Below are 24,796 nucleotides of genomic sequence, written 5' to 3'. Positions count from 1 at the left end.
TAAATACATCTTCCTTTTATATTAAAAATATTTAAGGACATAAATTAAACTATATTTTTCACTAGCTATTTCCCTTTTGGCTATTCCCAAGTTATTCTTAAAAGTAAAGATAGTCATTATTCAAAAGAGTACGGAAAAATGTAAAACCTTAGGGGAAGGACAAATATGGAAAAAATTTCAAACATTTATGTTGAACGTTGAACAATTTAATTAATTTAAACAATGAAAAAATGTCTAAAAATTCATTTTATATAAAATAGAAGGAATAATATTGATAAAATTATGTGTATTAATCTTTTATAACCGCGTGAAGCGCGAACAAGTTTACTAGTTACTGAAAAAAAGAAGGAAAGACATGTTTTTTTTTTCTCCTCATGATGAAGAGAATTTTGTAGATAGCGTGAGTTAATTAAACTGATCCCATGCATGTTCTATAGTAGTGTAAGCAAGTCTTATTTCATTTAGCAATAAGCTCTATATAATATACGTAACAATATATTATAAATGACTAGAAATTAACTAAAAATTACTGTAATCTTAAGGTAACAATAAAGAGAAAAGACATTGCCTAAATTTTTTAGGAAATAAATAGTTTAGAATTTGTTTGTCCTAGGAATAGATTTTATAATCCTAGTTTAATTTGATTTGTTAGCTAGTATTATTATAAATAAGAATGTGTTATTACATATATTTTCATATAGTGCACGAGTTCTTGCTTTATTAAATAAAATATGGGAGAAGAGTCGGCGAAGTTATTTGAATTGAGGTTAAAATGAATGAGGCAAGAAAAGCAAATCAATGTGCAATAGTAGTAGAGAAGAAAGAAACCGAAGCTGTAGCTACAGAGAGTAGAGGAATGTCCAAGTATGGAAAGGCACCAAAATCATCATGATGGTGAAGGAGCTCAAGGACATGGATGAGAAGCGCCAATCAGTTATACAGGCGGAGTTAGCAAAGGAAGAGAAAAACATTAACGAGCATTTCAATAATCTTTTGACACAATGTTTCTAAATTTATAAATTTTAAATGTGTACGTACCAAATAGTTTATTCCCAACTTCATCGATCAATCTATCAAATTCTACGAAAATCACTAAATGGTTAAGCGTGATCTATCAATTATAAGGAATCTTAGTAATTTACTTGATTAACTACTTGAAATTTCACCTTGCTGGCGAGAATTCAATTTTTCCCACTTCGTAATTCCTTCCCCATTTTCCAAAAACATTTATCCATCCACTAACTCAATTTTTATAATTAAATATTCTACCACAATCTCTAAACTGCTAGCTAACTTAATTAACCATTAAATATTGTGGAGAAATCTCTAAACTGCTAGTTAAAACAAAATTGAGCATACTTAAATGTAGCTCAGAGTAATTGAAAGTTTGAGGGGAAAACACTACATTTAAAGAATGAAAGGGAAAAGAAACACTTGTCACTGCATCGACAACACGAAGGTGTTGATTATTGTTCATTTAAACCATTTAGAAAGAAACATCCAAGGAATTAAGAAACAAAATGAGTAGTTTAACAAGATTCATATATATAGTTTTAGTTTCTTTTCATAATTGGAGAATGATACATTGGAAATTAAGGAAACTACAATTCATATAAAACCCAAATCATACAAATTAGTAGCTGTAGTTTAACAACTTTAACATTTAATGATCTAAAGCAACACTATGTATCTTGGCACTGCCGAAGTGTAGCTATTAGCTAGGCTACGAGAGATTTATCATCGGCCATTACCACCACCACCACCGCTACCTGACCCACTCCCTACTCCAACACCTTGGCCAGCTCCAGCACCAACACCAACTCCGATACCAATTCCAATTCCAACTCCGATTCCTCCACCATGTCCACCTCCTCCTCCTAGTCCTCCCCCGGCTCCACCACCTACACCTCCACCCGCACCAAAACCACCACCATGACCTGATCCTCCTCCTACTCCACCTCCATCACCGCCTCCAAATCCTCCTCCTCCTCCTACTCCTCCACCAGCTCCACCTCCAACTCCACCACCTGCACCAAATCCACCACCGTTGCCTGACCCTCCTCCAAGACCGCCACCTCCTCCTCCACCACCACCGCCTCCTCCTCCTCCACCTCCAGCACCTTCTCCAACGCCACCACCTACACCACCTCCCGCTCCAAATCCTCCACCATGTCCAGAACCACCTCCGATACCTCCTCCACCACCACTACCTCCACCTCCACCAGCTCCACCACCAAGCCCTCCTCCTGCACCACCTCCTACACCTCCTCCTGCTCCAAATCCACCACCATGACCTGACCCTCCACCTACACCTCCTCCTCCACCACCACCAAATCCACCACCTCCACCAACACCTCCTCCAGCACCACCACCAACGCCACCACCAGCTCCACCACCAACACCACCACCTGCTCCTCCCCCAAGACCTCCTCCGCCACCTCCTGCTCCTCCCCCAAGACCTCCTCCACCACCTGCTCCTCCCCCAAGACCTCCTCCACCACCTGCTCCTCCCCCAAGACCTCCTCCGCCACCTACTCCACCTCCTGCTCCTCCACCTAGTCCACCTCCACCTCCTGCTCCTCCTCCGAGACCTCCTCCACCTAGTCCACCTCCACCACCTGCTCCACCCCCGAGACCTCCTCCTCCACCTAGTCCACCTCCCGCTCCTCCCCCAAGACCTCCTCCTCCTCCTCCACCTAGTCCACCACCACCGCCTGCTCCTCCACCAAGACCTCCCCCACCACCTACTCCTCCCCCAAGACCTCCTCCACCACCAGCTCCGCCTCCAAAACCTCCTCCTGCACCTCCACCACGTCCACCACGCCCTCCCCATCCACCACGGCCTCCGCGTCCACCCCATCCTCCACGTCCACCACAACCTCTCCTACCAAATCGTCCACAACCATTATCATTACCCCACCTTGACTCTTCAAGCTTATCATCACCAAAAGTGATGGCACTCAATTCCAAGAAAATACTCAAGACAAGAAGTAACCCTACTACCCACTTTTGAGAAGAAGAACCCATGATTATGCTCACAAAGGTTCTAGAATATACTAGGTTACTTGTGCTCTTCCTCACTCAGATTTTATGAAGATATATATAGGCTTACTCGATCAGCCAAGTTGACAACTTTTTGATAGTATTATTAATCCCTCTTCGCTTGTCAGTTGAAGCCATTAATGTCTATAATGTGTAAAGCTGCATGCATGCTTATTTGACGCGTTTGAACCGTTGGGGAACTGGCGGGGACATTAAATGAACCAATGGAATTAGTCAAAAGTGGATTATATTGCTACTCCTCTCTCCTCATATATTTGGCATCGACTTTTTAATTTTAATCAAAAATTTATCCATAAAATCTTTATAATATATATATATATATATATATATATATAGTAAATTTACATATTTAAAAGTATGTTAGAATTACTTACTACTCCCTCTCTGTTTCAAAAAGAATGATTTGATTTAAAATGGAATTTAAGAAAATAAAAAAATATATAATCTTATAGTTCTAAATTAAAATGATGTCAAATGTACCAAAATGCCCTTTAATTTTATAGTCTTAAACATGTCACGTGAAAAGTTAAAGTGTTACCAAAAAAAGAAAATAATCATTTTTTTAAAACAAACTAAAAAGGAAACTAAATCATATTTTTTTAAACAGATGGAGTATAATATAAATCACAATATTTGATAATTCAAAATAATTACTATAAGACATATAAAAGATTGCACAAAGGAATACTCCCGGCATTTGGCAGTGAATTTTTTTTTATTCTTTTTTTAGATGAACTTTGGAACATGTCGATCATAAAATTTTCAAATTCAACTTTTAGTTAACTTTCTGAATTTTCAAGAATTTGAAAAACACCAACAAGTGTTTTCAATCCAAACTATTAACAAAAATTTAAAGAAAAAAAAACTCTAAATTTTAAATATCATTTTTTTTAAAAAAATAAAAATATCTTTTTCAATACTCACGATTTTTATGACCAATTATATCCGTAGAATTATAGACGACAATCTCTAAAGTATTTATTTCTTTAGATCGAAACTTTGTCAACTCTAGCTGATCCCACAGTACTACCGACACCAACCAATTATATTAATGTTGCCATTGCGTAATGGCATGGCAAATGGGCCATCCTCTTTACTACACTATACTTTATGTCTATTCTTTGCATAGAATGTTTGGATTATCAATCTTTTATGTATTTGTAAAAAATGTAAATATATTTAGACTAGATTAACTTCGAATGTTACTAATTAATTTTTCTTCAACAGGGCCTAGGAAGTTTCACGTATTTAAAATTACTCATTCCATCAAATTTGGTGTGTTCAATAGCCGCATTAAAAATAGGGATGGGCATAAATATTAGAAATTAAAAAATCAGATCAAATCAAACTAATTCGATTCTTTCATTTTGGTTTTTCTGTTTATTGTTTCAGTGTTAGTATTATTTTTTTAAAATTCGATTCTTCAGTTCGATGTTCGATTAAGAGTCTTAAAACTTCGGTGCATCATAGAGCTGAATTTTTATGGAGTAATTTTTTTCTAAGAAAAACTAAAAATTATATATATATATTTATGGACATTTTCTTAACTAAAAATAAAAGTCAACTAGCAATTAAATCATTCATGAACAAATCAAAGTAGTAACAAATTTACAATTTAAATAATTAACTTCAATTATTAATTTTCAAGAGAACTCAAATGTATTTTAATTTTATCAATGCCGACGTATCATGTCATGTAAAGGAACCTATAGTACGTTGTTGGAGGCACAATGTTCTCAGGGGCGTATCAGAAGGGGTACCCTGGGTTCACGTGAACCCATGCTCCCCTTTTTAGGTCATATATAGTAGTGTTATATTTTTTTAAAAATATTTAAATATAGATATGTGAACCCACATTCAAAGTATCATATAATAATACAATGATGATTAGGTGCACCTCCCTCTCTAAGTGATGATATAGATTTAAATCTTAATTATATCTATCCTGTCTTTTTGAGTAACACCTAGTGGTTATCGGTTACACTTTTGGCGTTTCAACTAATTTTTCTTTGTTTTTTTTCCTTTAATCTTTCAAAATGTTCAAGTGTGTTATATTGAAAATTCCTTAAAAAATTAGCACGGTAAAATTTTTATATAATTAAATCAAATGTGTATATTAAAATTTAAAATTAGTATTATAAATTTTGGACCTATAATTTTTAAAATTTAATGGTTCATATTAATAACCTAAAAGACAAACCGATCAAATTTATATTTAAGATGCATTTTTCATAATCGTGCACCCATCTTACTGAAAATCCTGGATACGCCTGTTCTTGACAAAGACAAATATGATCTTTTAAGCACAGTAAATGTTCTATGGTGAGACACATCATCACTTGACATTTAATTTTTTTAAGTGTCTTATACTTTAATTTTATCCTCATTTTATTTTTCATTCGCACCGAAAAAATGCTTTCAAAACATCAAATCAAATCGAATGAAGTACAAAAAATAAAACATAATCGAATTAGTTCGATTCAGTATTTGGTGCATACTTTTTCAAAATTGAACTAAAATTCGATAAAATCGAACCAAACGCCCACTCCTAATTAAAAGGTATATAAGTATTGATGCCAATTTTATTCTATTTTAATTTATATGTCTTATTTTTCTTATTTATCCACTAAACAATAATTTTATTTTTTATTAGTATACATGTGTTTCAATTTTTTTGGTTATTCAGAATATGTGAGTCATACTAACTAATGTTGGGTGTGAATTCGAACATAGAATTTGTAATCTTTTGAAATAAAAATTTATATATTTATAAACTATATAAAAACATACAATACACCACGATAGTTAAAAATTCAAAATGTTTAGAAGACATTTGAAAAAACTATGGTTAAAGAAAAAACTCTTGATTGTCCAAATAATTACTAAGACAAGCAAATTGAAACAGTGTAACTCTTTGGTTCAAATATCCTACAAGTCATTTTAAGATCACAAGATTTAAAAATAATCTAGTACATTATTACACTATAGATTAAAATCACAAAATCCAATAAACTCAATTATCAACTTAAACTTTATGTTCCATTAAAACTAAAACATATAAATTGAAACGATCAGTACATCGTTTAAATGTGAGTAAGTAAATAAAGTTGACCTGTTGAAAGAGTTGCATATTAATTGTTTTAGATAAAAGTAGGTCTCAACTCCTAAAGATACTTTTTTGATAATAAGATAGAGGAGAATTTATTGACTAGGGTACATAAAATATCCTTTCCAAGTAGTGTATTTAAGATGATCTATATTAGAAAGTAGTGACTATGGTCCATAACAAGCATTTTTGTGCTTTAATTACAAGAAGTGACGCCTCTTTAATTAATAACATCCATATGGCATCACATATATCCCAATCAATACATAGATTTCTATTTCTGTCGTACAAAAATCTTTAATTTATTATTTCTACGTTGTTAAAGAGTCAGCTAAGTCTTGTTTACGATAGTTTAAATAAACACGTTGATAATAAGAAAATGGAGCCCTTGGATTCAAATTGTTACCTTAGAGACTCTAAAGTACTTAATGATAAGACGAAAACAAGATCGATCGTAGAATCAAAATGAGTCGTTTAACAAGATTCATATATATAGTTTCTTTTCATAATTGCAGGATGATATATTGGAAATTAAGGAAAATACAATGCATATGAAAGTCAAATCTGAACTAATGCATATGAAAGTCAAATCATACAAGTTCATTTGTTTAATTGTAGTTGTAGCTTAACAACTTTAAAGTCTAAAACAACATTATGTATCTTGACACTGCCTAAGTGTAGTTATTAGGCTACGAGATATTTAAATCATCGGCCATTGCCACCGCTACCGGACCCACTCCCGACTCCAATACCTTTGCCAGCTCCAGTACCAACACCAACTCCGATACCAATTCCGATTCCAACTCCGATTCCTCCACCGTGTCCACCTCCTATTCCTTTTCCTCCTCCTAATCCTCCCCCTGCCCCACCACCTACGCCTCCACCTGCACCAAAACCACCACCGTGACCTGATCCTCCTCCTACTCCACCTCCACCACCACCTCCAAATCCGCCTCCTCCTCCTACTCCTCCACCAGCTCCGCCTCCAACTCCACCACCAGCACCAAATCCACCACCATGGCCTGAACCTCCTCCAAGACCACCACCACCTCCTCCACCACCACCGCCTCCTCCTCCACCTCCGCCTCCAGCACCTCCTCCAACGCCACCACCTACACCACCTCCGGCTCCAAAACCTCCACCATGTCCAGAACCACCTCCGATACCTCCACCACCACCACTACCTCCACCTCCACCAGCTCCACCACCAAGCCCTCCTCCTGCACCACCTCCTACACCTCCTCCTACTCCAAATCCACCACCATGACCTGACCCTCCACCTACACCTCCTCCTCCTCCACCACCAAAGCCACCCCCTCCACCAACATCTCCTCCAGTTCCTGCACCACCACCAACGCCGCCACCAGCTCCACCACCTGCTCCTCCCCCTAGTCCTCCTCCACCTCCACCACCTGTTCCTCCACCAAGACCTCCCCCACCACCTACTCCACCTCCTCCTCCTCCTCCAAGACCTCCTCCTCCACCAGCTCCACCTCCAAAACCTCCTCCTGCACCTCCACCACGTCCACCGCGCCCTCCCCATCCACCACGTCCTCCGCGTCCACCCCATCCTCCACGTCCACCACAACCTCTCCTACCAAATCTTCCGCAACCATTATCATTACCCCACCTTGACTCTTCAAGCTTATCATCACCAAAAGTGATGGCACTCAATTCCAAGAAAATGCTCAAGACAAGAAGTAACCCTACTACCCACTTTTGAGAAGAAGAACCCATGATTATGATCACAAAGGTTCTAGAATATATTAGGTTACTTGTGCTCTTTCTCACTCAGATTTTATGAAGATATATATAGGCTTACTCGATCAGCCAAGTTGACAACTTTTGCATATTATTATCAGTCCCAACTCACAAGTCTATTGAAGCCATTAATGTCTACAATGTGAATAGCTGCATGCATGCTTATTTGACGCGTTTGAACAGTTGGGGAACTGGCGGGAACATTAAATGAACCAATGGAATTAGTCAAAAATGGATTATATTGCTACTCCTCTCTCCTCATATATTTGGCATCGTACTTTTAAATTTTAATCAAAAATTTATCCATAAAATATTTATAATATATATATAGTAAATTTACATATTTAAAAGTATGTTAGAAGTACTTACTACTCCTTCTGTTTCAAAAAGAATATTATGGTTTAATTTGAAATAGAGTTTAAGAAAACAAAAAGAAAAAAATTAATCTTGTGGTTCTAAATTAAAGTTATGTCAAATGCACCAAAATATCATTCAGTCTTGTAGTCTTAAACATGTCACGTGGAAAGTTAAAGTTAAAATGATGCAAAAAAAAAAATCATTCTTTTTTAAACAGACTAAAAAAAAATTAAGTATAATATAAATCACAATATTTGATAATTCAAAATAATTACTATTAAGACATATAAAAGATTGCACAAAGGAATACTCTCGGCATTTGGCCGTGAATTTTTTTACCTTTTTTTTTTAGATAAACTTTGGAAAACATGTCCGATCATAAAATTTTCAAATTCAACTTTAAATTAAATATCTGAATTTTTAAGAATTTCAAAAAACACCAAAAATTGTTCACTCCAAATTACTAAAAAAAATTCAAAAGAAAAAACTCCAAATTTTAAATATCATTGTTTTAGAAAATAAAAATAACTTTTTTTTCAATACTCACGATTTTTATGGCAACTATATCCGTAGAATTATAGACGACAATCTCTAAAGTATTTATTTCTTTAGATCGAAACTTGGTCAACTCTAGCTGATCCCACAGTACTACCGACACCAACCAATTATATTAATGTTGCCATTGCGTAATGGCATGGCAAATGGGCATCCTCTTTACTACACTATACTTTATGTCTATTCTTTGCATAGAATGTTTGGATTATCAATCTTTTATGTATTTGTAAAAAATGTAAATATATTTAGACTAGATTAACTTCGAATGTTACTAATTAATTTTTCTTCAACAGGGCCTAGGAAGTTTCACGTATTTAAAATTACTCATTCCATCAAATTTGGTGTGTTCAATAGCCGCATTAAAAATAGGAATGAGCATAAATATCAGAAATTAAAAAATCAGATCAAATCAAACTAATTCGATTCTTTCATTTTGGTTTTTCTGTTTATTGTTTCAGTGTTAGTATTATTTTTTAAAATTCGATTCTTCAGTTCGATGTTCGATTAAGAGTCTTAAAACTTCGGTGCATCATAGAGCTGAACTTTTATTAATTTTTTTCTAAGAAAAAATAAAAATTATATATATTTATGGACATTTCCTTAACTAAAAAATAAAAGTCAACTAGAAATTAAATCATTCATGAACAAATTAAAGCAGCAACAAATTTATAATTTATATAATTAACTTCAATTATTAATTTTCAAGAGAATTCAAATGTATTTTAATTTTGTCGATGCCGACGGAACCTATAGTACGTAGTTGGAGGCACAATATTTTTGACAAAGACAAATATGATCTTTTAAGCACAGTAAATGTTCTATGGTGAGACACATCATCACTTAACATTTAAATTTTCAAGTGTCTTATACTTTAATTTATCCTGATCATTTTATTTTTAATTCGCAACTGAGAAAATATTTTCAAAACATCGAATCAAACTGAATCGGAGTAGAAAGAACTAAACAGAATCGAATTAATTTAGTTCGGTATTTGATGCACACTTTTTCAAAATTTGACAAAATCGAACCGAAGAACCGAACACCCATCCCCCAATTAAAAGTTATATAAGTATCGATGCCAATTATTCTATTTTAATTTATGTGTCTTTCTTTTCTTATTTATCCGTTAAACAATATTTTCATTTTTTATATTTAGTACTTCCGGTGTTTCAATTTATTTGGTTTGATTCGGAATATATGAGTTATATTAACTAATATTCTATGTGAATTCAAAAACAATATCTTTAATTTTTTGAAATGAAATTTATAAACTATAATAAAAACATATTAGCCCGAATAGTTAAAAATTCAAAATGTTTAGAAGACATTTGAAAAAGCTAGGTCAAAGAAAAAAATACTTTGACTGTCCAAATAATTACTAAGACAGACGCATCGAAATGGTGGAGTAACTCTGTACAAGTATTCTACATGTTATTTTAATACCACAAAATTCAAAATAATTTAGCAATTATTACACTTTAGATTAAAGTCATAAAATCCCAAAATCTCATTTATTTTTTAAAATTTTATGTCCAATGAAAACTGAAATACATAAATTGAAACGATTAGTAAAAGTTGACCTGTTGAAAGAGTTGCATATTAATTGTTTTAGAAAAAAGTAGGTCCTAACATACTTTTTTGACAATAAGATAAAGGAGAATTTATTGACAAGGGTCAAGGGTACATAAAATATCCTTTCGAAGTAGTGGATTTAAGATGATATATATATTATAGAAAAAGTAGTGACTATGGTCCATAACAAGCATTTTTGTGCTTTAATTACGAGAAGTGGCGCCTCTTTAATTTATAACATCCATATGGCATCACATATATCCCAATCAATCCATAGATTTTTATTTCTGTCGAACAAAAATCTTTAGTTTATTATTTCTATGTTGGAAAAGAATCAGCTAAGTCTTGTTTACGATAGTTTAAATAAGCACATTGATAATAAGGAAATGAAGCCCTTGGGTTCAAATTGCTACCTCAAACACTAAACTTAATGATAAGACGAAAAAAAAAATCTTAGAATCAAAGTGAGTAGTTTAACAAGATTCATATATATATAGTTTCTTTTCATAATGTGAGGATGATACATTGGAAATTAAGGAAAATACAATGCATATGAAAGCCAAATCATACAAGTTCATTTGTTTAATTATAGTTGTAGCTTAACAACTTTAAAGTCTAAAGCAACATTATGTATCTTGGAACTGCGGAAGTGTAGCTATTAGGCTACGAGATATTTAAATCATCGGCCATTACCACCGCTACCGGATCCACTCCCTACTCCAACACCTTTTCCAGCTCCAGCACCAACACCAACTCCGATACCAATTCCAATTCCAACTCCGATTCCTCCACCATGTCCACCTCCTATTCCTTTTCCTCCTCCTAATCCTCCCCCTGCCCCACCACCTACGCCTCCACCTGCACCAAAACCACCACCGTGACCTGATCCTCCTCCTACTCCACCTCCACCACCACCTCCAAATCCGCCTCCTCCTCCTACTCCTCCACCAGCTCCGCCTCCAACTCCACCACCAGCACCAAATCCACCACCATGGCCTGAACCTCCTCCAAGACCACCACCACCTCCTCCACCACCACCGCCTCCTCCTCCACCTCCGCCTCCAGCACCTCCTCCAACGCCACCACCTACACCACCTCCGGCTCCAAAACCTCCACCATGTCCAGAACCACCTCCGATACCTCCACCACCACCACTACCTCCACCTCCACCAGCTCCACCACCAAGCCCTCCTCCTGCACCACCTCCTACACCTCCTCCTGCTCCAAATCCACCACCATGACCTGACCCTCCACCTACACCTCCTCCTCCTCCACCACCAAAGCCACCACCTCCACCAACCCCTCCTCCAGTTCCTGCACCACCACCAACACCGCCACCAGCTCCTCCACCGGCACCACCACCTGCTCCTCCCCCTAGTCCTCCTCCACCTCCACCTCCTAGTCCACCTCCACCACCTGCTCCTCCCCCAAGACCTCCTCCGCCACCTACTCCACCTCCCGCACCTCCACCTCCTGCTCCTCCCCCGAGACCTCCTCCTCCACCTAGTCCACCACCACCACCTACTCCTCCACCAAGACCTCCTCCTCCGCCAGCACCTCTACCACCACCTGGACCGCGTCCACCCCATCCTCCACGTCCACCACATCCTCTTCTACCAAATCGTCCACAACCATTATCATTACCCCACCTCGACTCTTTAAGCTTATCATCACCAAAAGTGATGGCACTCAATTCCAAGAAAATGCTCAAGACAAGAAGTAACCCTACAACCCACTTTTGAGAAGAAGAACCCATGATTATGATCACAAAGTTTCTCAGATATATCAGGTTACTTGTGCTTTTCCTCACTCAGAATTTATGAGCTTATATAGGCTTACTCGATCAGCCAAGTTGACAACTTTTGCATATTATTATCAGTCCCAACTCACAAGTCTATTGAAGCCATTAATGTCTACAATGTGAATAGCTGCATGCATGCTTATTTGACGCGTTTGAACCGTTGGGGAACTGGCGGGAATATTAAATGAACCAATAGAATTAGTCAAAATGTAATCATTGTTACTCCTTCCAATCCTAATTTATTTGGCACCCTACTTTTAAATTTTTATCGTAAATTTTTACACGAAATCTTTAAAACTATATATTTAAAAAATTATATTAAAAGTATTATAAGTCATAATATTTGATAATTCAAAATATTTATAAGGCATATAAAAGAATTGCGGTAAAATAAACTCATTATATACCACATAAATTAGAAAAGAGTGAGTGTATAAAAGGCCATTTTGTTATATATATTTTTTTTTATTTCCCGATGTTGAATTCCTGAAAACACGTTTGATCATAAAATTTTGGAATTCAATTTTAAGTTAAATTTCAATGATCTTTTAGATTCATAGTCAAACACACTTCAATTTTCAAAATATTTTTTTCACTTTAAAAATAAAAATTATTTTTTTCAAATACTCACAATTTTCTTGCTCAGACGGTTCCATAAATTATTGACGACTATCTCTAAAGTCTATATTTCTTAATTAGATCGAAACTTCGTCAACGGTAGCTACTACCGACTCCAACCATTATTAATGTTGACATTGTGTATAATGGCATGGCAAATGGGCCATCGTCTTTACTACTATGTCTATTCTTTGCATAGAATATTTGGATTATCAATCTTTTATGTATGTGCTACTTGATTCGAAATATGATAATCAAACTAATTAATGTTTGGTGTGAATTTAGATATAGAATTTTTAACTTTTTTGAATTTTTTTTACATATTTATAAACTACATAAAATGTACAATAAGTCACACTACTTAACAATTCAAAATATCTAGAACATATTTAAAAATATTATGATCAAAGAAAAAATCATTTGCGTGATAGTGACTAAGACAAACACATAATTGAAATGGTGGAGCAACTCTTTAGTTTAGACTTTAGACTTCTTATATTATGGATAACAAAATTCAAAGACAATTTAATACTTGAGTACACTTCAGGTTAAGATATTAACATTCAAAAATCTCATTTGTTTACTTAAACTCTGTATCGAATAAATTAGAACACATACGTTGAAACAATTAGAATACTGTTTAAAGGGAGTAGGTAGGCGTTTGGAGATGCAATATGAAATTGTTATATAAATTATGAGATGAATTTAGTGTTTGGATATGCGATCTCGCGTTGATTTCATAGCATAAGATAAAATCTCAAATTCTCCAAAAATTATGATTTGGGAATTTCAAATCATGATTTGAGATTTTTCAAAAATACAAAAATGGACCCACAAGTTTATATTTTGTAAAAAGAACTCTACATATATATCTACTAATCATTTATTGCATATGTAAATAAAAATTATAATTCATATCATTACTTTTTAAATAGTTTATATCTCATATAATGATTATTCTCACTAACATAGAATTTATTATTACTTCAAATCAATTTCTACTTTACCATTTATATTCACCAAAATTATTATTTTTTATCAAATATATTTACCAACCAAATTGACCAACAAATGGCTCAAAGTAACAATGTTGGTTCATCTTCTCAGTCATATGAAACGAGAAATGCAAGTTCAACGTGAAAAGATTGTTTGTATTATGTGGAAGGATTATAATGAAGACTAGTACACCACAACTAATTATGTTTAATTTGATTTTCTTATCGAATTAAAGTTTAATTAATAAATATTGTATTTTTTAAGAATATCTTTGTGATAGTGTATTATGTGATTTTATAAGCTTATGCTTATTTGGTAAGATTGTATAATTAATTGGGACAATATTAATAGTTTCACAACTTATGAAATTTTTATGTTTATGAGACAACATACAACATAAAAAGTTCAAATCGTATGTCAACGTCATCTCATTATTTCATAGTTTGATTTCAAATCATGATTTCATATCACATGGTCAAACGGACCCAAGTAAATGTACAAATAAAGTTGACCTGTTGAAAAAGTTGCATATTAATTGTTTTAGATAAAAGTAGGTCCTAACATATATACTTCTTGGCATATATTAATTGTTCTTATAAATTACTTGTCAATGTGTGATGCTAGTCTTTTACGTTGGTCCAAACATTTGAAAACCAAGGAAATTACATTGATTACAATTTACAACAAAAACAACAGCTAAATAGACTTAAAAGGGAAAAAATCACTTGAACCAAAGATAACTTAATAAAATAAAGAATTGAATTATTTCAATGAGCACAATATTGGTAACAACTACTTGAAGCCTAGTCACCTTCATGTAACAAATCTGCAGGTTGTTCCAATTACTGGTGCAAAGTTCCTCAGCTTGATGCTCTTCCACACAGAAGAGCATTGCTGGGAATTGGATTTTCATCTCTCCACGAATTTACAGGTGAATAAACTCGCAGATAAAATTGTTGTCCTAAATATTGACGAGCCCAATTCTGAGACCTTATGTTCCACATTCCCACATTGTCTAATGGCATGTATAGTGCAGTCCAGGACTTCGGGTATACCTATCAAAATGAATCAAATTGCAAGCCAACAAAGTGCTTAATTTCATAAATTCGTCCGAAAGATGTTATTTGAACTTTGAAGTTAATATTAGTTACCTGAACTGTTGAACGAGAAATTGTGTCCCTTAAATTGTATGTTAATCTGCTTGCAGGAGTCCACTCTCCTTGACCCATTCTGTTATAAAGAATTTGACATTAATTATTAACTTACAAGAGCTCTATTTGAGATTTTCACGGCTAGTGTCTTGCAACTTTAGAAACTCACCCCACAACGAAGAAATGGTGTCCATCAATGTGGTAAGACTGCACACCGTCTTCTAAATTCTCAAATATAACCTCAGTATAAGCTCGAAAATCAGCAGCCATAACAGATGTCTGAAGGTAAGCACCGGATCCAGTAGGGCTATCTGGAATGCTTCCAAGGGTAAAGACCCCGGGAATATTGAAGTGATCAGCAAGTTTAAGTGGTGTATCTGCTGGAACAAACGACACGCTGTTGATAGCATATCTTTGCTTCCCATTGATGATTGGAGCTGAATTCGCAAGTCTAATTGTGCGTGTGGTGTTAATCAGTCCGTAGTGGTAGGAACCCTGAGGGTTAGGTCTCGGTCCACTAGCTGATAGATTACGCCTGTTATCATTCAAATAGTTAAACGTCTCGTTCTATGACACAAAACAGCAGTTATTTCCTAACGAGTTAGGAACTTTGTTCCCTAGCAATTCAAAAGGAAAGTTTTTGGTACTCGTAGCAAGAATCATTGTTATTGTAGTTTTCACAAAAAGAGAAATGCACCTCAGAGATCGGGCCTGATTGAAAGACCAATCAATTTCAATTGTTGGTCCACCAGGAGGAGGGCCGGTAACACTTCCTGCTGAGTTACTATAACGAAGAGTAGACGTAGCTGTGAGCACCTGAGATGTGAAACGCGTCGAGACAGCAATATAGTAATCTTGTGCAGGTTGATCTGCTGTTAACAACACAGAGTAGGACTGTCCCAAATGGATATCAAGAGAATCATATGTATTTTGCACAGTGTGAGTCCCTTCTACTTCAACTACCATCATCTTATGCCCCTGGATTCTGAAATTAACGGAAGTCGTGAGACCAACGTTTGATATCCTGAATCTGTAAGTCTTGCCTGGAACCCCCAAAAAAGTACATATATCAGACTAACAGAACAAATAGAACACACCAAAAAATTTGTCAGGACTATGCAATGATTAAAGGGTGACCTTGATCAACAGTGAACGTATAACCATTTGATCCACGTCCATTAATAAGAAGCCCGTCAGGGAAGGGAAGATCATGTCCACCATCCAAAATTGCTTTGAGGTCCTATAAAATGCAAATAAGCACATTGATGATCAGAAAATGAAGCAGTAAATGTAAATGTTCCCTCAGAGACTAAACTAAATTATAAGAAGCAAACGATATCTTGGAAGGGGAAAAACTCACACTGTGGTTTTGTTTGAACCAATCTCCAGTCAGTATGGAAAACTCTCCAGCAGGAGGAGGAAAAGGAACAGGAATCACGGAGCGACTGGCGATATTTATGCTACCGAATCCTCCTGCTGCTTTGTGGAAAGCAAGGGAAGGAAAGTAGTAGAAACTACCAATCTGATCTTTGACTTGGAGAACATAAGTGAAGTTTTTGCCTGGTGGAATGGGACAATTAGTACCATAGACTCCGTCCTGCCATGAATTTCTCCTCTGCTCGACACCATTCCTGAATTGGCATCATTAATTCAACAGAATATATTCGTAGCACAGGCCAATATGATGGGAAACTATCAGGATCATCGTAAGCATGTATATTTGTATATATTAATTAACTTGTTGCATACATAAAAGTGCACCCTTAACACCAGAATAATTACTACCACAAAACAAGAAAAGATCATATTAAGCAAGGGGAAACCAATCAATTAGTGAAATCAAAGAAATATAAGAACAGAAAGCAAGAGAAATTACCAGGAAATGAGAAAGGAATCATCCAAATTGTTGAAAACATTGATAATCAAGTTGTCATTGGTCACACACTGAATAGGTGGTCCTGGAAATTGCCCATTTATCAATATCCCCTGCCATTTTTAAACACCAAATATTCCTCAGAGAAGATCCTATATTCCTCTGTTGGGGTAACAGAGTGAAACAGAGAAAGACAGTCAATCAACTTTACATAGCTAACTAAAATCATTGTTATACGACTAGATGTTCATGTCGGCATCCTCCAAAAATAGTGCATTTTGTAAGAAGTCGACATAGGTGCAAACAATATTTTTGAAAAATCCGAACAACAGAAAGGAAAAAGGGTACCTGTTGTTTGACACCAAGAGGGTAAATATCCCCATATGTAACATTCCAAGTGTAGAACCTATAAGGGTCTTCCCCATGAATAAAATTTACATGAAGAAACATCATCACCATAGCAATTAAAGGCAACCAAGACCTCCACCCTTTCTCCATATTTCGTTTTTTTTTTTTTTTTTTTTGTGTCTGAATGATTTGTGAAGAGACTAGAGAGTAGTACTTTTGTATGAGTAGAGTTAACTTAAGAAGGAAGTATGAAGACAGACCAGGCCGCTCCCCACTTTACTTTTGCCTAACTATTTCTTTCGACACGCTTTTCAAAGCTTTAATTTGCAGTCTTTTTTGCTAGTGTTGTCGGTGAAACTATGATTGATGGTTCATTATTAATTGCCTTGAAATTTGAATAGCGTATTGTGAAATACAAGGTGTCACCCTTTCCTACGAACACATCTCTTGCTATGCTTAATGCTTACCTCATTTCACTAAACCTGCCGACTTTACTATAACTATTCAAATTTTAAATGTATAAATTTATAGTCTATAATGTACTAATAAAAAAATATGAAGGATAAAATAAAATTTTAAATAAATTAAATTTTATTTCTATATTGAAAAAGAAGTCATTGTATTTTAAAAATTGGATAAAATAAAATAAGATCAAAGCTAATTGAATGGAGGAGGTAAACGAAGAGATGAAACTAGAAAGGAAACAATTGATAGTAGTATATCATTTTCAAAAGTGATGAATTAAATTTCTTTTATCATTAATTAAAACAAAAAAGTTTTAATTTTTCTAGGAAAAAAGGATAAATATACCACTAAACTATCCTAAATAGTATGCAAATGCCCTCCGTCATACTTTGGGGACATTGGTGTTCCCTACCGTCCAAAAACTAGAGCATATATATCTTTTATACTAACGGACATACACGTGTCATAATCTTATCCACCGATCCGACATTTATTAAATATCAAATCGATGAAGATTGCATATTTAGTCATTAGAGTGAAGGGCATACATGCTCTAATTTTTGGACGACAGGGGGACCAATATCCCAAAAGTATGACAGAAGATATCTACATACCATTTACCATAGTTCGGGTATATTTGTCCTTTTTTCCTATTTTTCTATTGTATCATTGTCTTGTAGTGTCATAGTAAACAAAGATTGAAAATTGAGCATATATCAGAGCCTTAAACAAGAATTAGCTGGTAATCAAGAATGGATTCTTCATGAATTGAGTTTTACAAAATGAATAGAGATTACTTTTCTTCTCATGCTGCAACCAATAATCTCACAAGTAATCCTAAAATGAAATGATAAACAAAAAAGACAAGTGCTGATCAGAGTAAGAGCAGTTTTCTGCTACTTCCCCTTTAAAATTGTTTGCCATAACTCTTCGAAGATCGATCAGTCACCCTTTCGTGACTGGTTAAGCTGATAGAATTCGTTCCTTAGAGTGGGCGAGTCTTGCGTCCAGATGCACGGCCACAGAGAAGAGCACCTATTGGAATTGGATACTCATCTCTCCATGAATTGACAGGTGAATAAACGCGAAGGTAGAATTGCTGGCCTAAATACTGCCGAGCCCAATTCTCTGATCTAATGTTCCACATTCCCACATTGTCTAATGGCATGTATAAAGCTGTCCATGATCTTGGATATACCTGTTGATCACCAAATGAATGAAATGTTGAAAACAGATATAAAAGGAAGATAATCAACGTTGTAGTCGGAAATACCTGAATTGTACAACGCGAAATTCCATCTCTTAAGTTGTAGTTTAATCTGCTTGCAGCTGACCATTGTCCGCCATCCATCCTGTTCATCCAATCAGCATTAATAAATGCATAGAATTATATATCTTAAATTTCATGTTAGTAATCTCACTTATTGGTAACAGTTACATGTAGTTATCTTTTATGCGACCTGATGTCATTGTATGAAAGTTGAACTCAGAGAGATAACCGTCAAAGACAGCTCCTTTGATTTTTGTTTCTTTTCCTTTCTACATTCCCGGCTCTGATGAAATTGGATGAATTGAGTTGAAGTGAACAAAACTTACCCAACAACAAAGAAGATATGGCCATCAATGTGCCATGACTGGACAGTGTCTTCTGGATTCTCGAACACAATTTCAATGTAGGCTCTGAAATCAGCAGCCATGACAGAGGTCTGGAGGTAACCACCGCCTCCAGTGGGGTAATCTTGAATGCTGCCTAGGTTGAATACCCCTGGAATCTTGAAATAGTCTGCTAGTTTGAGTGGCGTGTCTGCTGGAATGAACGACACACTGTTGACTGCATACCTCTTTTTACCATTAATCATCGGAGCAGAATTTGCCAGTCTAATTGTCCGTGTGGTGTTAACCAACCCATAGTGATAAGAACCTTGTGGATTAGGCCTTGGACCACTTGCTGTCAAATTTTGCCTGCATGCAGAAACGACTTATAATAACAAGAATGCAGGCAGTACCTGACCTTCATTTCAGCAAAAAGATTCACAATGTACCTAACAGATCGAGCCTGATTGAGAGACCAATCAATCTCAATTGTTGGTCCACCTGGGGAGGACCAGAAACACCTCCCGCTGAGTTGCTGTAGTGAAGAATTGATGTTGCTGTTAGCACTGGTGAAGTGAAACGCGTTGAGGTGACAATGTAATAGTCCTGTCCTGGTTGGTCCATTGTGACCAATACAGAATAGGACTGACCCAAATGGATATCAAGTGACTCATAGGTGTTCTGCAGTGTGTGAGTCCCTTCCGCTTCAACTAAGACCATCTTGTGCCCCTGGATTCTAAAATTTATAGCGGTAGTGAGGCCAACATTGGAAATCCTGAATCTGTAGGTCCTACCTGGAAACAAAAGAGTTTATCGTCAGTATCACATATAAGCAAGAAATGCATTGTCTACTTTGCAAGTGTAAGTTGCTGCATTAACTAGATTGATCACCTTGATCAACTGTGAAAGTTAAACCATTTGATCCACGACCGTTCACTAGAAGGCCATCAGGGAAGGGAAGATCATTTCCTCCATCTAAAATTGCCTTGAGATCCTGTGATGTGTGCAATAAGATTCACAGTCGGTTAACCAATCCACAAAATTTCTCAAGAATATGTTTTTATACACTAACTCACAGTGTGATTTTGCTTGAACCAGTCACCAACCAATATAGTGTAATCCCCAGTAGGTGGAGGAAAAGGAATAGGAATCAGCGGACGACTACGTATTATAATGCCACCATAGCCTCCAGCAGCTTTGTGCATAGCCAATGAAGGGAAATAAAAGAAACTTCCAATCTGGTCCTTAACTTGTAGAACATATGTGAAGTTTTGGCCTGGTGGGATCGGACAGTTAGTCCCATATACTCCATCTTGCCATGAGTTCCTCCTCTGTTGAATTCCATTCCTGTCACATAGTCGATTATCATGTTTTTATTAGCTATATGATGGAACTTCAGGCAGATGACAAACTTAAAATATATAAACACACATAAATACCAATTGAAAAACAATCAAATTGTTCCAAATCGCGTAGTCATTACTTCACATTAGAGAATCTCAAACGATGAATATGTTATTCAAGACTTCGACAAGTTCTAGATCTGGTTGTTATTCCTTAAAGTGAAAGTCATTTCTTCATAATTAAATTATACCTTATGCAGAGAATTGAAAATTGGTCAAGACTACATTATAATAGTATGATATAATGGTAAGAACATATTATTTAATATAACAGCTACATTAAGACAGCAACTCAGACACTGATATAGCAAATAATTGTCCTAGTTTACACTCAAAACTTTCCTCCACCAACAACTAAACACTTCAATTTGAGTATGCACGTCTAGACACCTCAACTCATCTCCACTGTCTCTGTGTCAATTAAGCACTCCCAACTTACAAAATAATCATCTAAACACCTCCAAAATTTATGTATTATGTCAGCATCAAATGTCTACAAGACACAAAATGGACAAGTTAAAGTATTTAATTATCAATTGAGACCAAGTTAAATGTTTAGATGTACACTCTCAAAATCGGAGTACTTACAGTAAGGTTATAAAATCTACATATAAGTAGCTTACATAAAAATAAAAAGGTAAACATTTAAACTTATATAAAATTGAACAAGTTGAAACATGCGTCCTGCGTGACATAATACACATGAGGCACCACGTAAGATACATATTGCTATGTAGAACAACACATATGTTTACTTGTTCAAGTTAATACAAATTTAAGTATGCACAATCAAAGTTGTAGTCTGTAGAGCATATATATATACACGAGCTGAAACTAAGTTAAATGACACATTTATCTACTATGCCAAAGTAAAATGCTCATTCAAATATTCATAGGGAGAGAAATAGTACTCACCATGACAACAAAAAAGGTTCATCCAAACTGTTGAAAACATTGATAATCAAGTTATCATTAGTAACACTATCAATTTGAGGTCCTGGAAATTGCCCATTTATCAATATACCCTGAAATATACACAAACTTCCTCACATTAAAAAAATAAAAAAAAATACACATTCTTCAAATCCAAAGCATTTCTTGATAGTACCTGTTGCTTAACACCAAGAGGATAAATATCACCATATGTAATATTCCAATTATACCACCTATATGGACTTTCCCCATTGGAAAAACCTAATAAGAATAAGATTTGCACTACCAATAAAGACCACCACAAGCTCCTCATCTTCAAATTTCTTTGCTCTTTTGCTCTAACTGTAACACTAAAATTAGAAAATGTAGATGAAATAACAGATCTAACCAATTAAATTACTTTTATTTTTCTATTAGTGGAAACTCTTATTTCTTTCACTTTATATTTTCTTCACTTTAGACTAATCTAAATGAAGAGATCAGAAGATGTTGAAATTGCCTTACGAGTGAGCTGTCTCTGCTCTGCTTTTATGTACAGACAAGATAGTGACACTTTTTTTTTGGCTCTAAACTGGGACTTGCTTAGGCTGAAATTAAAGTAAAAGAATTATAGTTTTTTTCTCCATCAAGGAATATGCTTATTTTATTTTAAAAAATTGGGGGGAGAGGAATGAGATTACGGGGAGTTGAAGCATCATCAATAAATTGAAAGTTTAATTAATCAAACTCACTTGAGATTTTTCATTTTGTTTACTCCTATGTGTCTAGGTTTATATGACATAGTTCGAATTTTGAGGTCAATTTTTTTTTTTTTAGTGTATTCTTTTTTTTTCAATAGAAATAAGTACAAGTAAGGGGGTTTAGTTTTATCTTGTCAATCCTATGAGGAAATGAATATCTACTAATTAAGAAGCATGAAAAAAAATAAGAGCTAGAGAAAATTAGATATTGTATGATCATCGCAGAAATTGTAATGTACTCTATAATGATATTCATATATGAAATCTTTCAGTTTTTTGAAAAAATAATTTAAACACTTAGAAATTACATAAAAAGTCCTATTAATCACGAAATTAACAATTTAAAAGATATGATAAATTACAATTAAATTATTTTTTTTGTTGTTATTGACGAAATTTAAACTATGTCACATAAATATGAAGTGGAAGTAAATGTTAAAGATCTAGATTAAAGCGACTACTTTGTAGTAACATCATTATATTCAATTAATTACATTCAAATTTTGTTTGTTGCTTTATTCAAGTAAACAAAATCCAAACTTACAAAGTAATTAGTTTCTTTTCTTATACTGGAAAATAGAGTTTTCAACTAACAACACTCTTAACAGTACCGAAGAATTAAATATAAACTTTATGACTCCTTGTACCATTAGGTCTTCTTTTTTTATTTTTCTAAAAAAGAAAGGCTTTATACCCTAGAGTCTAGATAGGGCAAGTGGACTAGTGAGAGAATTATAATGGGTGGAAAATTAGATAATCGACTAACTGAGTTATTTTAAAATGGTCATTTTTATTATTAAAGTTGAAATTATTTTTGTAACATGCTCCTTTAACTATATAGTTAGGAATTAGGATACTTATTTTATATATATAAATTAATCTAATTATTCATGCAGTATAATTTTTTCAAAAAAAATAAAATAATTGAAGTTCTTCATTCATTTCCTCTGCGTCACTATTTGTACTGATTCTCTTTCTGTTGTACCGATAGCGTAATCTTATAAAAGTCTAAACTCGGCAGAAAAATATATAAGAGAATCCAAAGTTATTGAAAAATGGTACTCTATCTCTTTTAATTAGTTTGTCTTATTACTATTTATTTTTATCTATTTATAAAAATTTTAAAAAAATAGTTTGGCGTGTTTAAGGTTTCGTGCTTTTAGCTCCACTCCATTTTCCTCAAATTCTTTCGAGGAAATTTGATGATTAAGTAATTGACCAAAACTATGTAATGTATTTATTATCTTAAGTTCTAAACCATGGTTAGGACTTTGGTCAATTAAATCTTAGTCACCAATCCAAGCAAAAACTTGGAAAAAAGGAAGAGAAGAGAAATGGAAAAGAATCAGATCAGTATATTTAAAAATCACAAAATTAAAAAATATTTTTATACATTCTATATATTTTTAGTTTGGGACAATGAGATACAAAAGTTTTTATTATGTTTAAATTTTGTGCCAATTGTAACTTCCCAAACTGAAACACATGATCTACAAAAATAAAGAGAGGTTGGTTGTTTGTGGGAGGATTTGACACAAGCATGACCAACAAAGGTTGTGTGATGAAGTAATAAGTATTTAGTATTTTTTTTATTTTTAATTAAAGATTTTGGATTCAAGTTTTTTTGGTACAAAATTGCCTTTGTTAAGAAATGTTTTATCCTTAATGTTAAATTTTTTGATATAAATTTAAATTTAATCGAGCTCAATATGAAACACGTGCAATATATGATAGTCCATGTTCCCTCTGCATGGAGCAAAAACATTCAACGTGACACCACCACTCATACTTAAATATCTCTAATTTCATTTTACTTTATTTAAAACAACTACTTGCTACTAAGTACTATATGTATATTTTTATATTCTGTCGGTGCTACTATTAAAATCCTTTAAACTGACTTCATCAAGATTATTCTATACAACTCAGTTCAAAATATTACTTTTTCTTCTGTTAAACATTTGGTATATTATACTCCCCATTTCAATTTATTTATCTTACTTTTTTTTAGTTTGTTAAAAAAAGTACTCCTACTATCTCAATTTATGAGACACTTTTCATTTTTCGAGAGTCAGACAGTTAAAGTTTAACCAACAATTTACGCATGGAATCTTCAAATTTTTTAAAATGAAATTTATATACTTGTAAACTACGTAAAAAGTACCATAAGTCACAATAATTGATAATTCAAAATGTTTACAAAATCTATGAAAAACTTACGGTCAAAAATAGATTTGTTTGAATCTCATACGTAATCCAAAATGTGTCACATAAAATGAAATGAAAAGAATAATTTTAATCATTTTTGCCAAATTTTTTATTTTAATTTTCCATATAACATGTTTAAAAATTAAAATCATATGATTAAATACATTAATACATTATATATATATTTTTTAGTTTACTATAAAAAAAAAAAAAAAAAAAAAAAATATATATATATATATATATATATATCGAT

The 24,796-nt window shown here is 34.3% G+C and overlaps 2 protein-coding genes and 1 pseudogene across 3 annotated transcripts; all 3 read right to left on the bottom strand.

The window, feature by feature from the left end:
- Positions 1-1,737: 1,737 nt before the first annotated feature.
- Positions 1,738-12,170, bottom strand: LOC125817717 (glycine-rich cell wall structural protein 1-like). The gene is made up of 2 exons (XM_049497265.1): positions 11,771-12,170; positions 1,738-2,354 (listed from the first exon to the last, which is right to left on the bottom strand). Exons 1-2 carry the CDS (start codon positions 12,168-12,170, stop codon positions 1,738-1,740), a joined length of 1,017 nt encoding a protein of 338 aa, XP_049353222.1.
- Positions 12,171-14,532: 2,362 nt separating this feature from the next.
- LOC125817344 (L-ascorbate oxidase homolog) lies at positions 14,533-17,467 on the bottom strand. The gene is made up of 8 exons (XM_049496871.1): positions 17,202-17,467; positions 16,857-16,966; positions 16,341-16,611; positions 16,118-16,220; positions 15,678-16,023; positions 15,150-15,515; positions 14,981-15,059; positions 14,533-14,884 (listed from the first exon to the last, which is right to left on the bottom strand). Exons 1-8 carry the CDS (start codon positions 17,349-17,351, stop codon positions 14,690-14,692), a joined length of 1,620 nt encoding a protein of 539 aa, XP_049352828.1. The 5' UTR covers positions 17,352-17,467; the 3' UTR covers positions 14,533-14,689.
- Positions 17,468-18,423: 956 nt separating this feature from the next.
- Positions 18,424-22,081, bottom strand: LOC125817343 (L-ascorbate oxidase homolog; annotated as a pseudogene). Its single transcript, XR_007442289.1, has 8 exons — positions 21,771-22,081; positions 21,578-21,687; positions 20,336-20,606; positions 20,151-20,253; positions 19,709-20,053; positions 19,263-19,628; positions 18,940-19,018; positions 18,424-18,864 (listed from the first exon to the last, which is right to left on the bottom strand). The product of XR_007442289.1 is annotated as an L-ascorbate oxidase homolog (transcript).
- Positions 22,082-24,796: the final 2,715 nt, after the last annotated feature.

The sequence above is a fragment of the Solanum verrucosum genome, unplaced genomic scaffold (assembly GCF_900185275.1).
Source record: "Solanum verrucosum unplaced genomic scaffold, falcon-dt-bn FXZP01000280.1, whole genome shotgun sequence".
Lineage (NCBI taxonomy): Eukaryota > Viridiplantae > Streptophyta > Magnoliopsida > Solanales > Solanaceae > Solanum > Solanum verrucosum.
This window is presented reverse-complemented; position numbering and strand designations above follow the sequence as displayed.

Coding starts and splice junctions, on each gene's coding strand:
- LOC125817717 (XM_049497265.1), bottom strand. CDS start 12,170: ATGGGTTCTTCTTCTCAAAAGTGGGTTGTAGGGTTACTTCTTGTCTTG. Junction 2,355..11,770: donor AGGGGGAGGAGCAGGTGGTG/GTGCCGGTGGAG, acceptor GTGCTGGAGGAG/GTGTTGGTGGAGGTGGTGGA.
- LOC125817344 (XM_049496871.1), bottom strand. CDS start 17,351: ATGGAGAAAGGGTGGAGGTCTTGGTTGCCTTTAATTGCTATGGTGATG. Junction 16,024..16,117: donor TACGTTCACTGTTGATCAAG/GTCACCCTTTAA, acceptor TGGGGGTTCCAG/GCAAGACTTACAGATTCAGG. Junction 15,516..15,677: donor AATCAGGCCCGATCTCTGAG/GTGCATTTCTCT, acceptor GAATGATAACAG/GCGTAATCTATCAGCTAGTG.